This window comes from Mustela erminea, chromosome 9 (genome assembly GCF_009829155.1).
Source record: "Mustela erminea isolate mMusErm1 chromosome 9, mMusErm1.Pri, whole genome shotgun sequence".
Taxonomy (NCBI): domain Eukaryota; kingdom Metazoa; phylum Chordata; class Mammalia; order Carnivora; family Mustelidae; genus Mustela; species Mustela erminea.
In genome coordinates, this window is record NC_045622.1 from 56,175,648 (window position 1) to 56,194,379 (window position 18,732).

Consider the following 18,732-nt stretch of genomic DNA (forward strand, 5'->3'; position numbering starts at 1 on the left):
GGATCTATCAGGGTTCAAGCATAGCACAAGGGACTCTGAGTTAAAGGAAAGGGTTCAGAGCCTGCCATTCCAGAGGAAAATCTAGTGCTGGGTTTGGGAAACTGGGAAATTCAACTATCTCAGTGGAAATAGCTTGGACATTGGGATTAGACAGACCTGGCTATGAAACTGACTTTTTCAATTCTTAGAAATGAGACTTTGGGTAGTTCACTTTATTTCTCTGGACTTGTTTATTTAACTATAAATACAGTGAAAATAATACCTGTTTTGCAAGATCACTGTGACCTTTTAAGACTTATAGGGATTTGATAAGGTAGGTCCCTACCGTAGTACCTGTCCCATGGTGGATGTTCAATAAATAGTAGCTGTAATAGAGGTAATATTTATAATAGTGGTAATGGTTAACCCCTATAGAATGCTCAGTGTGTATCAACCATTGTAAAGAGAATTCTTAGGTATCTCAAATTTAAGTCCAAATTCAAATTTCTGTTTTTTACTCCAAACATGCTCCTTTCATAGTTCTTATCCCAGTAAGTAGCATTTTTATTTTTATTTTTATTTTTTTAAAGATTTTATTTATTTGACAGACAGAGATTACAAGGAGGCAGAGAAGGTGGCAGAGAGAGAGAGGAGGAAGCAAGCTCCCCGCTGAGCAGAGAGCCCGATGCGGGGCTCGACCCCAGGACCCGGGGATCATGACCTGAGCTGAAGGCAGAGGCTTTAACCCACTGAGCCACCCAGGTGCCCCTAGTAGCATTTTTATTATTCTAGTTTCTCAAGTTAGCTTTGGAGTCATTTTTAATGTCCTTCTTTTTATACTCATATTCAATCCATTAGTAATTTTTGTCAGCCTAAATCTTCAGAATATATCCAAAATAGGACTCCTTCCCACCCCACTACACCACTGCTGCCACCCTATTTGAAGCCACCATTATCTTTCATCTGGATTATTTCAAACAGCATCCTAACTGATCTCCCTTCTTCTCAAACTCTTGCCTTCCTGCCATCTCAGCTCAACAGTCAAAGTAATCTTAAAATGAAGTCAAATCATGTCCCTTTTTTGCTCAAAATACTCTAGTGGCTTTTATCTCATTTCCGATAAAAAACAAAGTCCTTATACTGGCCTGCAAAGCTTGGCATGACTAGACCCTCATTACCTTTCTGGTCTCACTGTCTACTCTTTTCTCTGTTTCACTGCTTTCCAGCTAAACTGGCCTCCATGCTGTTTCTCATACATGGCTCCACTTCAGGGCATTTGCATTTGCTGTTTCCTCTACTTGGACAGTTTCCTCTCAGTTGTATGGTTTGCTTCTTCAACTTATTCATTGCTTAGATGTCACTGAATGACATTTTCCCTAGCTATTTTAAAAATTGCACTCTCTCCCCTTAGCGCATTCTGTCCACCGCCCTCAGTGGATTTCTCTATTGCATTTACCAGTATCTGATATACTATATTTTACTTTTTAGAAAATTTTGTCTCCTTCACCCACAACTCAAATGCAGGTAGGGATATTTTTCTTGTTCACTGCTGTTCCTCTATCAGGCTTATGTGGGACAAATCGTATTGGGGAAGGAGAGTCGTAGGCAATGTCTTCAGACTGTTTGGGCTTCAGAATCTCCTTGGGAACATAGATTCCCGAGCCCCATCCCAGAGAGAGCATAGAGAATATTGTATACCATGTGAAGGAGTTTGGATTTTATTCCCAAAGCTTTTGAAGAGGGTAACCCATACAACCTGTGCTTTAATAAAGAATATCAGGATGGTAGACTGGATGAAATTTTGGAAAAAGAGACCTCTTGGGACTGTTGTAGTAGTTTAGACAAGAGATTTTAAAACTTAAAACAGAGACAATAGCAATGAGAAAGGGAGTTGCTGATTGATCACAGCTCAATCAATCACAGCTGATTGATCAGGTGTGAAAGAGTGGGAGGAATTTAGGATTTTATATATATACTAAAATATATATATATTTATATATAAATATATAAAATATATATTAAAATAATTATATAGAAAATATTATATATTATATTATATATCAATATATTAATATTATATATAAATATATAAATACTAAATATATAAATATATTTAATTGTATATAATTAAATATATATATAATCCTAAAATATGAAATCCTAAACACACACACACACACACACATATATGTTTTTCTCTTAGGTGCTAGGTGGATGGATTGTCAGTAACTCTGAGACAGGCAATACAGGATGGAAGAATGGGTCTGGGAAAATATGGCGAGTTTAGTTTTGAGTATAGTGGATTTGGAGAAATGTTCAGGAACTAGGGTGTGTGGGTATGGATGTGTGGTCGAGTGTTATAATAATGATTGTGAGAAAGATGTGGATTTGGAAGTTACTAGGTTTTATGTATCATGAACTAATCTAGGCAACTGCTAATTGATCTTTTATCTCTATTGGTTTGCCTGTTCTGGAAATTTCATATAAATGGAATTACATAATATGCAGTCTTTTGTGACTGACTTTTTTCACTTAATATGTTTTCAAGGTTCATTCATATTGTATATCATATATCACACCTTTCTTTTTATTGCCAAATATTTTGTTGTATCAGTGTACCGTACTCCGTTTATCCATTCACCAGTTGAACATTTGTTTCCCTCTTTTGACTATTATGAATAATGCTGCTATAAACATTCATGTGGACATAACATTTTCATTTCTCTCTAGTATATGCCTAGGAGTGGAATTGTTGGATGTTATGGTAACTCTATGTTTAACAATTTGAGGAACTGTCAGATTTTTTCTAAAGGGGTGTATCATTTTACATTCCCACCAGCATTATATGAGGGTTCATTCTCCACATTCTTGCCAACACTACTTGTTATCTTTTTGATTGTAGCCATCTAGTGTATGTGAAGTATCTGATTTGGTTTTGATTTGCATCTTTTCATATGCTTATTGGCCACTTATATAACTTTTTTTTTTTTTTTTGAAGATCTTATTTATTTATTTGACAGAGAGAGAGAACACAAGTAGGCAAGAGGCAGGCAGAGAGAGGGGGAAGCAAGGCTCTGTGCTGAGCAGAGAGCCCCATGTGGGGCTCGATCCCAGGACTCCAGGATCAAGACCGGAGCCGAAGGCAGAGGCTTAACCCACTGAGCCATTCAGTCTCCCCTATATAACTTTTTTGAAGAAATGTGTGTTCAGATCCTTTGCCCATTTTTAAATTGGATTAGTGGCCTTTTTATTATTGAGTTAAGAATTCTTTATTTTGGGGCACCTGGCCCAGGGTCCTGGGATCAAGCCCCATATTGGGCTCTCTGCTCTGCAGGGAGCCTGCTTCCTCCTCTCTCTCTCTCTGCCTGCCTCTCTGCCTACTTGTGATCTCTGTCTGTCAAATAAAATCTTTAAAAAAAAAAAAAGAATTCTTTATGTACTTTAAATACGAATCCCCTATCCTATACATTTGACCCTTGAACAGCGCAGGTTTGAACTGTGTGTGTCCACTTACACACGAATTTTTTACAGTACAGTGCTGTAAATGTATTTTCTTTGCCTGATTTTATTAATAACATTTTCTTTTTCTAGCTTGCTTTGTCATAAGAATACAATATGTAATACATATATAAAATATGTGTTAATTGAATGTTTGTTACAGTGAGGTACAGTCAACAGAAGGTTATTGGTAGTTAGGTTTTTGGGGAGTCAAAAGTTATATGAAATTTTGGACTGCAGAGGAGTTGGGACAGAACCCCTGCATTGTTACAGGGTCAGCAGTTAATGATTTGCAAATTTTTCTCATTCTGTGGGCTGTCTTTCACTTTCTTAATGATGTCCTTAAAAGCAGAGTTTTTAGTTTTGATGAATCCAATGTATCTATTTTTTTTCCTTTGGTTGTTTGTGCTATTGGTATCATGTTTAAGAAGCCATTGCCAAATCCAAGGTTACTCTTGGGTCCCCCGAAAATTGGGTACCCCAATAATGGGTCCGTGATTAAAGGAGTGAGACTGATACAAATCGAAGGTCAAGCAAAGCTTTATTTCACGCCAAGCATCAGGAATCAGACCGACTGTCAAACAGACCAGTGGGGGCCGTCCCTATAGAGAGGATGACCCCTCCCTGCTTTCCAGACTAAGTTTTATAGAGCAAAGGCCATGTGGTTGGGCCTGGCCACACACATTGGCCTGGTCAGTGAGATTGTAACACACACAGGAAACTCCACAGTGATGCTAGGTGACCAACTGAATTACAGTTTACCCTAGTAGACATTTGATTTCACCTATCACACCTTGGTTAGGATTGGCACCAAAAGGCTCCCAAAGGGCGGGGGCCCATACTCCTTGGTAGCTAGGAGACAGTATGCGCCCCCACTGATTGAATACCTCTACCTGGCCTGACCTACCCTTGTACTTGGACTTTGTTACCTGGGACTGGTTTCCCAGACTTGCTTTTAAATAAGTTCCCCTTGCGGGGGGGTGGGGGGTGGGGGGTGGTGGTGTAAATTTAAGTTTTACAACAAAATGGCAGTTCAACCAGGGTGGGGCTGCTCTGGCTGAATAGGCCCTTACAGTTACAAAGGTTTATGCCTGTATTCTCTTCTTTCCTGTATGAGTTTTATATTTTCAGCTCTTTCATTTAGGTCTTTGATACATTTGGGATACTAGTCTTGACCCTGCCTTTACTTGCTTTGTGACCTTGGACTCTTCATTTGCCTTTTCTCAGCCTCACTTTTTTCATCTGTAACGTGAAAGTTGATATAGGTGTGTATTTATAGAACAACAGAAAACAGAAAACAGGCTGGGAATCAGTGGGAGGGTATTGACTACAAAGATGAGAGAATTTTTGGGGGTGGTGAAAATGCTTTATATCTTACTCGTAGGGGAGTTCTTATATAACTATACATTTTTCAGAGCTCACAGAATTGTATATCGGAAAGGGATAAGTTTCACTATATGTAAATTATACGTCAATAAATCTGTTTTTAAAAAAGAAAAAAAAATCTTACAACAACTCTACTGTAATATTCTTTTCCATTTTGAAGCTAGAGGAAACTGAAGCTCAGAAAGGTCAGTGGACTTGCCTGTGGTCCCACATTTGATCCAGGATTTGAACCTAAATCTGCCTGATCATAGAGTTTGTGATCTTCTTACTCATTTTTAGTCTGTCCCTGAAACTGTTAACAGTGTGTGGATTCTCTTCTGAAAGGTTGACCTTCCCTTGAAGCCAGGAACCCTTTCTTCCTGTGAGCAGCTTCCCAGACGGGGCTGTCACATTGTTAATCTAAGTTTTGAACCCCTGGCAGATCTCACTTCTGTCAGTCATGAGTTGGGCTTGGAATCGATGCTGTTGTGGAGTGCTGCCCAGGCATGATCTCCTTTTGAGGCTTTGGCCCTCATTTTGGAGCAGCAGGAGACCCGTTCCAAAGCTGATGCATTTCTTTGGTTATAAAAAGCAATTTCATACCTTGCCCAATCAGCAGCACAAGGTACTTTCTCAGTAGGAGAGTGACCAGATGTTTATAGAGCTAGTTGTACTGCTTAGCACTTCAATAGCCTTGCTTACCCCAGCTTATTTAGCAGAGAACTAGCTGGGCAGAAGAAAGATCCCAGCCACCAAAAGCATACAAGTAGTCTTCTGTGTTGTTGTTGTTGTTGTCACATTACCACGGTCATCATTTACTCCTGCATGCCACCCAACAGTGTGCAATGTATTTTTGACATTCTGACATCTCTTAATTCTCTCAGTACCTTTCGGAGAGTGCTTATATTTAGAGAGTGTGTGTTACTTGGCTGTATTCTTGGATGACTGTGGCTGCCAGGGTATTTTCTCCTTAAGATGTGCTGAAATATATTATCTCCTGTAACTTTCATCCTCCACTTTTTCTGGTTTCAGTTTGTCAACTGGTGGTAGTTTAGTTGGTTGCCTTGGGGTGATTTGTGGGGGCTGCCCATTGGGTACATTTCAGGAAGTTCTAGCCTTTGAAATTGGCGACATTTCCCTTTTTGCCTGTTTGACCACCCTACCTTCATCTCCTTGGGAATCTATTTTTACTCTACCTTTCCTTCCAGAACCCTGGTGAGACATAATTAATTGCAGAGCAATTGTCATCAAGCCAGCTGTTCACTGCCTATCTTGACATTTGACTTGTTTCCTATCCTGAAGTGCTACAAGAGAAGTTAATGACCTAAAAAATTGCCCATCCATCATGTGAGCCTAGTTAGGAGGGAATTGTTTGATTTTTATGAAGTGTAAATAATGTATTTGTAGAGACAAGTTTTTTAAATGTGTTGTCCTATATATCAGAAATGGTTCCCTAAACAAGATGGGACAAATTGGCTGGCTAATAGAGTTTAATGACAGATTTTTCCATTAATCAGAATGGAGAATGTGCTTCATTAAGGTAATTAACAGAGCACTTGTGCAGGTGATACTTATTGCACACAAATATCCAAGTTTATTTCTTTCCATTGGATAAATTTTGAAAGATATCTTGGCTGTGTTTCCTTGTTTGCATTAAAAAGATCATTGGCGATAAACTTCTGTTTTTTCCAAATCTGCTGGTAACTGGTATCTTGTCCGCTGCAGGTGCAAAGGATTGGTAAGACACTTGCCTCTCTTCCTAATAGTGTGTGTGCTCATTGTTTGGCTCTTGGGCTCCCCTGGTGAGCAGTAGAAGTTCATCTTTTCCTAGCTCCTGGACTAGCATCCTTAGAATTAGGAAGTACCTCAGAGAGTCTAATTGGTTTTACAACAGGACATTGGACTTCGGTGAGGCGAAGTGACTTGGCCAATGCCACACAGTATACTAGTAGCAAAGTCATCTGTGGGATAGTGGGTCTGATTCTGAACTGAAAGGCAAAAGGCCTGTGTTGGCATTAGGCAAGTTGTAGCTCCTCTCTGCTTCTCCGTATGTTCATCTGTATAATGAGCAAAGTGTATAGCATAGGGCCAAGTACAAATAAACGGCTTTTTGTTTAGTCCTCTTTCTGCTGTACCATGTGTTCTCTGTGAGTATAAACTGAAGATTATAGAGGGGAAGCTGATGTCCGGGAAAATAAGCAGTCAGTAATCAGTGCTATTTTCTTTGTTTCTCTAAAGGTTTCTCAGTCTTCCGCAATGAACCCAGTGTATAGCCCCGTGCAGCCTGGGGCTCCTTACGGCAACCCTAAGAACATGGCCTACACAGGTGAGTGGGGTGAGAATTATTCTCGTTTGGAAAAATGGTGGTTAAGGACATTACAGGTAACTTGCTGAATGACTTTTGGTGTATTTTACCAGAGCCTGTAAAAGCTCTAATAAAGCTTGGCAACTTATGGAAGATAGAAGAGATATGTCTGGGGTCCAGTTGTTACAACTAAGCATTATTGAACTGTCAACTAGGGGAAAGGAAGGGAGGTAACATTTATGTATTGAGTACCTACAATAGGCCTGGCCCTGTGATTACTTTCACGTATGTTTAATTTTAATCTTAAAGCAGTCCTTCATGGTACAGCTTCTTATCACCACTTCACAGTTGAGAAAGCCATAGTCATAGTAAGAGACCATGAAACAAAACCAAAAATAGATATTTGAACCCAGGTCTGCTGATTCTGAAGACTGATCCTTTTCCTAAACTGTATACCAAGCTCTTTCCTACTTTTCTTTGTGTGTGTTGTCCCTCTGTCTGAAGTGCCGTTTTCCCCTTCAGCTTCACCTTATTCTTTAAGAACTCAGCTCTGAACTTAGACACCATCCTTTCAGGAAGGATTCTCTCCCTTACTTGGTCCTGGGAAAAATTTTTTAACCTTCCAGAGCCTTGGTGCTCCCATTATAAAATGAAGCCAGTAGTATTATCTTCCCTCCCTTCCTCCCTTCCTTCTCTCTATCCTTCCATTCTTCCTTCCTCCCTCCCTCTCTTTCTTTCATTCTTTCTCATTCTAAGTTTTTTTTAAATTGAAGTCTAGTTGACATATAATATTACTTTAGTTTCAGGTGTAAAACATACTGATTCAACAAGTCTGTATGTTGTGCGACATACAGTGTACCTACCATCTGTTACCATATAACACTATTATAATATCACTGACTATCCCTCTGCTGTCCCTTTTATTCATTTTATATCTGGAAGCCTGTGTCTCCCACTCCTCCTGTCCTATTTTGCATCCCCCACCAGACTCCCCTCTGGCAATCATCAGTTGGTCTCTGTATGTACAGGTCTGTTTCTGCTTTTTGTTTATTCATTTCTTTTATTTTTTTAGATTCCATATAAAGTGAAAGCATGCGCTATTTATCCTTCTCTGTCTGACTTATTTCACTTACTGTAATATTCTCTGTGTCCATCCGTGTTGTAGCAAGTGATAAGATCTTATTCTTTTTTTTTTTTTTAAGATTTTATATTTTTATTTATTTGACACAGAGAGATCACAAGTAGGCAGAGAGATGGGGAGGCAGGCTCCCTGCTGAGCAGAGAGCCCGATGTGGGGCTTGATCCCAGGACCCTGAGATCATGACCTGAGCCAAAGGCAGAGGCTTAACCCACTGAGCCACCCAAGCACCCTACTTTTTTTTTTTAAAGTGTTTATTTACTTATGTGACAGAGAGACACACAGCAAGAGAGGGAACACAAAGAGGGGGAGTGGGAAAGGGAGAAGCAGGCTTCTCGCCGAGCAGGGAGCCCGAGGCAGGGCTCGATCCCAATCATGACCTGAGCCGAAGCATCTGCTTAATGACTGAGCCACCCAGGCACCCCAGTCTTACTCCTTTTAATGACAAGAAATATTCCATTTATACACTCACACACACCCATCTTTTTTATCCATTCATCTGCCAGTGGACATTTGGGTTTCTTCTATAATTTGGCTATTGCAAAAAATGCTGCAGCAAACATAGGGGTGCATATATCTTGTCAAATTGGTGTTTTCATTTTCTTTGGGTAAACACACAGTAGTGGAATTACTGGATCATATGGTATTTTTATTTTTAATTTTTTGAGGAATCTCCATACTGTTTTCCACAGTGTCTACCAATTTACATTCTCATCAACAGTGCACAAGGGATCCTTTTTCTCTACATCCTTACCCACACTTGTTTCTTGTTTTTCTTACTTTAGCAGGAAGTGATAATTCATTATCGTTTTGATTTGTATTTCCCTGATGTTGAGTGATGTTGAGCATCTTTCCATGTGTGTGTTTGCTGTTTTTATATCTTTGGAAAAAATGTCTATTCAGATCTTCTGCCTATTTTTAATTGGATTATTTGATTTTTTGGGTGTTGTGTAAGTTCTGTATATATTTTAGACAGATCCCCTGCCCATTTTTAATTGAATTATTTGGATTTTTGGTGTTGTCTAAGTTCTTTATATATTTTGGAGATATATATGTATATATATCATATATATATATATATTTTTTTGGATATATATATTATTGGATGTATCATTTGCAGATATCTTTTCCCATTTGGTAGATTGCCTTTCCTTTTGTTGATGGTTTCCTTCACTGTGCAAAAACTTTTTATTTTGATGTAGTCCCAATGGTTTATTTTTGCTTTTGTTTCCTTTGCCTTAGGAGGCGTATCTTAGGAGAGACCCTGCAATGGCTATTGTCAAAGAGATTACTCTCTGTGTTTTCTTTTCAGGGTTTTATGATTTCAGTCTCACACTTAGGACTTTAATCCATTTGAGTTTATTTTTGTGTATGGTGGAAGAAGGTGGTCCAGGTTTATTCTTTTGTAAAAAGCTGTCCAGTTTACCCAGTGTCATTTACTAAAGAGACTATCTTTTCCCCATTATATATTCTTGCCTCCTTTGTCATAGTTTAATTAACCATATAAATACATAAATGTGGATGTATTTCTGGACTCTTCTGTTCCATCAATCTATGTCTGTCCTTTTGTGTCAGAGTCATACTGTTTTGATTTGGGGGTGCTATCAGGATTAAATGAGATAGTGTAGGCACTGAGCATGTAATATCTGGCACAAAGTAAATGCTTTAAAGTATTATTTACAAATAAATAAATATGGGTAAAATATGGTAATCGAAGTAAATGAGAAAACGTATTTAGATTGTCTAGCATGGTTCTTAGCATATCATGCACCTTCAAAAATACAGTATTCCTTGGGGCGCCTGGGTGGCTCAGTCCTTAAGCATCTGCCTTAAGCATCATGATCCCAGGGTCCTGGGATCAAGTCCTGCATTGGGCTACCTGCTCAGTGGGAGGCCTGCTTCTCCCTCTCCCACTCACCCTGTTTGTGTTCCCGCTCTTACTGTCCTGTCAAATAAATAAATAAAATCTTAAAAAAAAAAAAAAAAAGAATACAGTATTCCAAGGTGAAGGCAACAGTATGAATAAACACATGGGGAAGTAGGAAGGTATGGTCAGGATACTGTCAATACTTGAGGTTAGCTGGAGTAAAGAGTAGAAAAGGGGAAAAGTTAGGGGGAGCGCGTGGCTGGCTCAGTCAGAAGAGCATGCAACTCTTGATCTCTGTGAGCTCCATTCTGGGTGTGGATATTACTTTAAAAAAATCTTGGATATTATTACCAGACTCTTGGTTTTGGCTCAGATCATGATCTTGGGGTTGTGAGATGGAACCCCACATTGGCCTCTGCACTAGGCACAAAGCTTACTTGGATTCTCACTCCCTCTGCACATCTCCTCCTCCCAGGCTTGCTCATGCATGTGCTGGCTTTCTCTCTCAAATAAATCTTTAAATAAATAAATAAAATCTTTATTAAGAAAGAAAGAAAAGGAGAAAAGTGGGAAATGATGCTCAAACAGTAGATGAATAATGATTGTGATGGCAGGAATGGAGGTGGGGAGGTAGAGAGTTTTGGCCCAGAAGAGAGCCATTAGCAGTGAATGGAATGTATTGATTCCTTCTTATAACTTTGTACTTTACTGTGGATTCTGTATAACTTCCTAGACTGAAACTGGAGGGATCTCTAAGAACTCTTTCTCTGATTGTTCCATACTTTGTTATATAAGAACACTGAAGTGGTGCTTCAGAAATTCCTCAAGAATGTGATTTGATTTTTAAAAAATATTTAGCATTGGGGCGCCTGGGTGGCTCAGTGGGTTAAGCCGCTGCCTTCGGCTCGGGTCATGATCTCAGGGTCCTGGGATCGAGCCCCACATCGGGCTCTCTGCTCAGCAAGGAGCCTGCTTCCTCCTCTCTCTCTGCCTGCCTCTCTGCCTGCTTGTCATCTCTCTCTCTGTCAAATAAATAAAAATTAAAAAAATATATACATATTTAGCACTATTTTTATAAAGAACTATTTTTATAAAGGTTAAGAAGATACTTAGAACTATTTTTTTTTTTTTAAGATTTTATTTATTTTTCAGAGACAGAGGGAGAGAGCGCGAGCGAGCACAGGCAGACAGAGAGGCAGGCAGAGGCAGAGGGAGAAGCAGGCTCCCTGCTGAGCAAGGAGCCCGATGTGGGACTCAATCCCAGGACCCTGGGATCACGACCCGAGCCGAAGGCAGGTGCCTAACCAACTGAGCCACCCAGGCATCCCTTAGAACTATTTTTATACACATAAGGTGAATAATGTATTAACTTAAGCTTCTAAGAATGCATGTTAATTTAAGTAAAACACCAGTAGTTGCAGCTTCTTATATTTGTAAATCAGCATTTTCTCAATGCGAGGCAACCTAAATAACATTCAGAAATATGTTGGAGGTTGAGCCTGGTAGAACTATAGCTATTATCACTAACTTTCAATTTCATATGTTTGTGTTTATCGCAACAGCCTTATTATCCTATGTAACCATAATAGTAAATATTTTGAAATTTCTGTTTGAAAATATTTACTATAAGCTCAAATTGTTGTATGTTTATTCTAATAAAATTAATTCCAATAAATAGGACTCATTGAACAGTAGTTGCTCTTTTTCTTCCCTGTTTAGTGTCTCAGCAACCTAAGTTCCTTTGGCAGAGAGGACTGAGCTACTCTGGCAGACGGAGCCCAGGGGAATCCTGTGGGTTTCCTGTGATCTTGGCTGCCTTCATTCTCACTTAATTGCTAAAATTGAGAAAGAAGAGAACAGTTGCATTTATCTATTGATTTGCTGAAAAAAGATTAGGCAATGTGATATATTGGAAAGGAAATGGACCTTGTTTCTACTTGGCACATGGTAGAACTTGGTAAGTGTATTTTGATTGAATGAATAACAACCAGATTCAAATCCCAGCTCTGTTAGATAATAGCTAGGTGACTTTGGGCAAGCTGCTTAACCTCTCTATATTTAAATGTCTGTTATAAATTGGGATAATATTACTTATTCCATAGGATAGTTGTGCGAATTAAATGAGATAATTAGTATTCTTCCTAAGGGAAAGAGGGAAGACTTGTTTCTACTAAGTCTGAAACTATATTTTAATTTCTCTGCTACAGATTCTAGGACCACATAGGAAAATTAACTCCACACAAGTAGAATAAATTGACTTCACACAAGCCAAAGCTCCAAATTCTTACAGAAACTTTCTTTTTTAATCTAAGCTTCCTGTTGTCTCTCTGTACTTTTGAGTCCTTTTTTTTTTTTTTTTTTGGAACGACAATGTAACTCTTCTAAGGTCCAAGCTTTATGGAGGGGAATTTGAGTTCCAACTCATGGCCTCTCCAGGGCCTAAAGCCTCATCTCCCACTCCCAGTGGCTATAAAAATCAAGCCCTTTAATTGCCCAGAGCAAAAACCTTCCCACAGCAGTTCAACATTGGCTGTTAGAGTTCCTAATTTTTAATTTTCTCTTCAATTTTTCACCCCTGGGATTGCTTTTTCTTTCTTAAAAAAATCTCAACTCTGTGGGGTGCCTGGCTGGTTCAGTCAGTTAAGCATTTGCCTTTGGCTCAGGTTAGGATCCCATACTTCTCCCTCTCCCTGTTTCTCCCCCTGTTTGTGCTCTTTCTCTCTGTCAAATAAATAAATAGAATCTTCTTTAAAAAATCTCAACTCTGCCTATGTTTGTTATATAACATGAAATGTTTTATGCTTTATCCAGCTTTTCCAGGTGTTATGTAGTACGCAAATTTTCAGGTTATCTTCTCCTCCATAGTGCTGGAAATAGAAGACCCAAGTAAGATAATTTGTAAACAGATGCCAAATATCATGCATTAAAGCAAATTTTTGTTAATTGTTAGTAATAGTAATGGTTATGTTAAAGAGTATTATTTGGCAAACACATGCTAAGTACTTTTTATGTATGAATTATGATCTTAATATAAACCTCATAGTACTCGTCTTTTACTGTTAAAGAAATTCGTAGTTCAGTTCAGGTTGTAAGACTTGCCCAGTGTATATTGCTCCCAAAAGATGAGGGAAAAAGGTCTTTTTTTTTTTTTTTCAAAGTGTACATGCTTCCTTATAGTAAACTGATCTGTCTTAAAATATGTACTCTTTTCACTCTTTCCAGTGATAAGCTAGTTGAGAGGGTTGTTTTATTGTCTCAGAGGTTTTTGGATTAGGGATCCTCATCTTTGAGGGGCTAGAAGGCTGCTCCTGGCCAGCAGTTTCCGGTAGGCTAGTGTAGTGCAGTAGAAGGAAAAATGGAAGTTCAAGTGCATTGTGGTATCATCTGCTTCAGAGGTAATGGGGTAGTGGCCACAGGGAACAGAGATATTGGGAAAACTCCTGATTTGAAATTCTCTGTGAAATTTGAGAGGGAAATAAAATAAATCTCACAGTTAATGATTCCAACACCAGTTCTAATGTATGGGGCTTTTCCTCACACCACGCAGTTCTCCGATACCAGCTGGGTCTCCTATAATTCAACTCAATTCTGCGATATCTCCCTGGCAATAGCATGTGATTCCACAGGTTGAAGGCTCATTCCCACAACTGCCCTCACTTCTGATGCTAATTGCAAGTCCATGGTGTTACCTGTGCTTCTGACTGATAGCCTGTAAATCAGAGGTTCCCACAACCACTGCCTTGGGTTCAAATACTCTTCTAGAATGGCTCATAGGACACAGGAAACCAGTTTACTCACTAGATTACTGGCTTACTATAAAAGGATGTTATTCAGGAATGGGTAGATGGAAGACAAGCATAGGGCAAGGAATGTAGAAACGGGCTTGAAGCTTCCTTGCCTGCTCCAAAGGGTGCCATTCTCCTAACACCTCCATGTGTTTACCAACCTGGAAGCTCTCCAAACCTTGTCCTTTTTGGAGACTTCATTATGTAGGCACAATTGATCACACGACTCGCCGTTGGCAATTGATAGGTCAGTTGCCTCTCCCCATAGGTCAGGGATTGGATAGGACTGAAAGTTCCAACTTTCCAATCATGTTGTTGGTTCCCTGGCAACCAGCCCCCATTGCTTTCCAGAAGTCATCTCATTAACATAAAGTCAGGTGTGGTTGAAAGGAGTTTGTTATGAATATCAGGGTATCTTTATGGCTCTTATCACTTAGAAAATGCCAACGGTTTTAGGAACTCTGTTCCAGGAATGAAGACGAAGACCAAATGTATATTTCCTATTATAAGTCGCAGTATCACAGCAATAGCATGTATTCCAGCGAAAAGCTATCTTAAAGCCAGTTGACAGTATTGTGTCTCCTTCTTTTTTAAAGTTCCTTTACTGAGTGCTTACTGTGTGCCAAAAACTGAGCTCAGTGTTTTACAGATAATATTTTTATACTTGCAGCAGTCCTATGAAGTGGTTATAATTAGCTCCTTATGCATCTTGGAAGAGAATTTAGAGAGTATGTTCACATACTTGAAAACACTTAAAGCATAGATAGTGTAATCAACTCTGTGTCCCCCCAGATTTATATGTTGAGGCTCTAATTCCCCATGTGGTGGTATTTGAAGAGGGAGCCTTTCTGAGATAATTAGGTTTGGGTGAGGTCATGAGAATGGGGCCCTCATGATGGGGTTTGTGCCCTTATAGGAAGAGGAAGAGATACCAGAGCTCACTCTCTGCCATGTTAGGACACAGCAAGAGGGCTGCCATTGGCAAGGCAGGAAAAGAACCCTCACTAGAACCCAACTGGACTGGCATTCTGATCTCATACTTCCATCCTCCAGACAGTGAAAAATAAATGTCTGTTGTTTAAGCCACTCAGTTTGTGATATTTTATTATGGCTGCCTTAGCTGGTTAATAAATACCCTTTACATAGATTTACTATGTCAGGGAGCTCTACAGAATGGGGCATTTCTTTTTCTGAAAGGCCTCAAAACCTTTCTCTGTCAGAAGTTTGCAAGACCTAAATTATTCTTCACAGTTTTTCTTTTTTCTTTTCTTTAAATGTTCTGATGGTAAGAGATCTCAAATAGGTGCTGAAAAGAAGACAGGTTTTGGAGTCTGTCAGATCTGGGTTGGAATGTAGGCTCTGCCTCTAATTAGCTGTAGGATTTTGGGCAAGTTTCTTAATTTTTCTCAGTCTTTGTTTCCTCAACTCTAAAATGGGGTAGTGATGTATACAGATGATTGGTTCACAGGTCCATGAAAATGCTTATGATGTCTCAGATACCATGCTGGGTTCATAGTTGGTGCTCAGTTCACAGCTGAGTTAGTTATTAACAAAGTTTGTTATTTAGATTCTGCCACTTAAAAATTATGTGATGGCAGATAAATTATTAAACTTTTCAGGCCTTTGTAATCATCTGAAAAAGAAAAAAAGAAAAGCATTAGAACTTTATTCTTCACAAGACAGCTGAGAGTCATAAATGTAACAGGGCCAGCCATTGACTTGTAGTGAAGTTTCCAAAACCCAACTAGAAAGAATTCTGAACAGATGGACCTCTTAAAGTATCCTATCGTTTTAGATGGAGAAGTGTTTTTGCAGGAAATACTGGAGCTGGGTCTCCTTATTTCGGGTCTGTGTATTTATTGTCGCTCTACCACAGAGTAACAACCAAGGTTTCATCCTTGAAACTCTACCTTGTCTGTATCCTCTCCTGGCTACTACTCAGTCCTCTGCTGGCCCACATACTAGGTCATGTGCTCTCCCCCACTCTTGTGCTGGGCCCTAAATGAATTCCCTGCTTTTATCTAGTGGCAAATGTCTGTTTAAATACTTCAAATACCTTAACAAAACACATGATGCTCAAGGTTGGAAAATTAGGAAATTGATATGTTCAAAGACTTCACTGTCATTTTCAGGTTTTTTTCTAGAGTTTTTTGTTTTTTTTTTTTTTTTGCTTAGAAACAATTCAGGAAACATATTTGTATTTGACACAATTTTTCAGCCGAGGGACCTTGATAATTAAGCTGACAACTTGCAGATACAATGAATAATCTGGTATATTAGTGAGATTAAAAAAGAATATCTGTCTCTGCAGTGGCCCAAGCCCTGCACCCTTTACCTTGCGTTGTGAAGATCACCTGATAGAGGTTTTAAGACTGATTAGTTTGTTCTTTGCAAAGAACTTTTGTGGGGGTTTTCCCCTCATATTTTTTAAAATTTTTTTAAAGATTTTATTTATTTATTTGACAGAGATCACAAGTAGGCAAAGAGGCAGGCAGAGAGAGATGGGGGAGAAGCAGGCCCCCTGCCGAGCAGAGAGCCCAATGCGGAACTCGATCCCAGGACCCTGAGATCATGACCTGAGCTGAAGGCAGAGACTTACCCCACTGAGCCACCCAGGCACCCTTATTTCTTATAACAAGTCTAGAGAGATAGTCCCTGTTTTCCAGATGAAGCGACTAGGGGTCAGCTTTCCCAAGGTCACACGGTATAGCAAAGCTGAAACTCCAGATTTTCTGCATTACAAAGCAAGAGCTTTTACTGCTCTAGCCTACTTGGCTATACCTTGGACACCATAGAGATTAGGATCTTAGATGAGCCTGGGAAATGGATTTCGATTCCTGCAACTGCTCCACAAAACCCCCTTCTGATACTCAAACTGATCTCTACTCAGAAAAGATTTCTCAGGTCAAGTTTTTCGTCCATGACTAAAAAATGTCTCCAAGAAGAATTCTTATTAACTGTTCTCTGTATGGTTACTAGTAATCTCCTTGTTGTTGAATCCAGTGGACCCTTGTCAGCCTTCATCGTAATTTGGCACCCCTATATCATCTGATGCTCCCGATTCATCCCTTCTGGAAGTTTTCTTTATCTTTGCTTTTCATTGATTACAATATAGTTTTTCTGTTTGTTTATTTTTCCTTTTTTTTTTTTTTTCTTTCTTCTTCTCTGGCTGTTCCTGAATCTGTCTGCTTTCCAGTTTTTCTATCCCCACTCACTCAGGAAACGTTGGTGTTGCCCAAGAGCCAAGTTTCTCTTTCACCTTAGTTCCAGCTACTCTCTGTAGGCTGTTGATTCATAAACTCTAGCTCTGCAGCAAACCTCTCTTCTGAGCCTCAGACCAGTTTATCCAGCTGTCTTCTGAATATCTCCATAAATGTCTCATACTTTGCTCAGATATATCATGTCTAAAACTGAGCCTGTTATCTTTCCCTGTAACTCATCTTTACTTCTTTACTTTTATCAATTTGTAATTGGTACCATCCTTCACCTATTCCCTCAAATCAGAAACATAAGTGTCATTCTTTTTTTTTTTTTTTTTAAAGAATTTATGTATTTATTTCACACTCAGAGATCACAAGTAGACAGAGAGGCAGGCAGAGAGAGAGGAGGAAAAGGCTCCCCGCTGAGCAGAGAGCCTGATGCTGGGCTCGATCCCAGGACCCTAGGATCATGACCTGAGCCGAAGGCAGAGGCTTTAACCCACTGAGCCACTCAGGCGCCCCCATAAGCGTCATTCTTGATATCCCTTTTTCTTTTGCCTTCTAAAGTTAGATACTAAGTCCTATCCTTTTTTTTGTTTTTTTAAATTTTTTGTTTATTCTGGAGAGAGAGAGAATATGTGACTGGAGGCAAGGGAGAGCAGAGGAAGAGAGAGAATCTCAAGCAGACTCTCCACTGAGCACTTTTGTGCTCAGTCTCAGGATCCTGAGATCAGACCTGAGCTGAAGTCAAGAGTTGGCTGCTGAACCTACTGAACCTCCCAGGCACCCCAGTCCCACTTTTTAAAAATTGTGGTAAAATACATATAACATAAAATTATTTGCTGTCGTAATCATTTTTAAGGGTACATTTCAGTCACATTAAGTACATTCAAATTGTTGTGCAAGCATCATCACCATCCATACATAGAAATCTTTTCATCTTACAAAACTGAATCTGTACACCCATGAAATAACAGTTCCTTATTCTCCCCTTTTCCCCAGCCTCTGGCAACCACCTTTCTGTATACTGTGTGTCTCTATGAATTTGACTACTCTGTATACCTCATACAGATGGAATCATACAGTATTTGTCCTTTTATTTCACTCACCATAATATCCTCAAGGTTGATCTATGTGTAATATGTGTCAGCATTTCCTTCCTTTTTATTTTTTAAGATTATTTATTTATTTATTTATTTGACAGAGAGAAAGATCACAAGTAGGCAGAGAGGCAGGCAGAGAAAGAGAGGGAAGCAGGCTCCCTGCTGAGCAGAGAGCCCGATGCGAGGCTCGATCCCAGGACCCTGAGATCATGACCCGAGCGGAAGGCAGTGGCTTAACCCACTGAGCCACCCAGGCGCCCAGCATTTCCTTCCTTTTTAAAACTGAATAATAATCCCTTGTATGTTTAGGCCACATTTCTTAATTCATCTCTCAATGAACACTGGGTTGCTTTCACTTTTGAACTATTATGAATATACTGGCTATGAACTTGGATGTACAAATATCTCTTTGAAACCTTGCTTTCACTTCTTTTGAGTATATGTCTAGAGGTAGAATTGCTAGATCATATGGCAGTTCTGTTTTTAATTTTC

General features: G+C 39.3%; 1 protein-coding gene across 5 annotated transcripts in view; it reads left to right on the forward strand.

Annotated features, from left to right (window-relative positions):
* FAM168A (family with sequence similarity 168 member A) overlaps positions 1–18,732 on the forward strand; it is a 240,514-nt gene that overhangs the window by 165,677 nt on the left and 56,105 nt on the right. For all 5 annotated transcript variants that reach the window (XM_032358344.1, XM_032358343.1, XM_032358342.1 and 2 more), the window contains one exon: positions 7,081–7,168. In XM_032358344.1, the coding sequence (XP_032214235.1) occupies positions 7,099–7,168 (70 nt within the window). In that variant the 5' untranslated portion in view covers positions 7,081–7,098. The remainder of the gene's footprint in view (positions 1–7,080; positions 7,169–18,732) is intronic.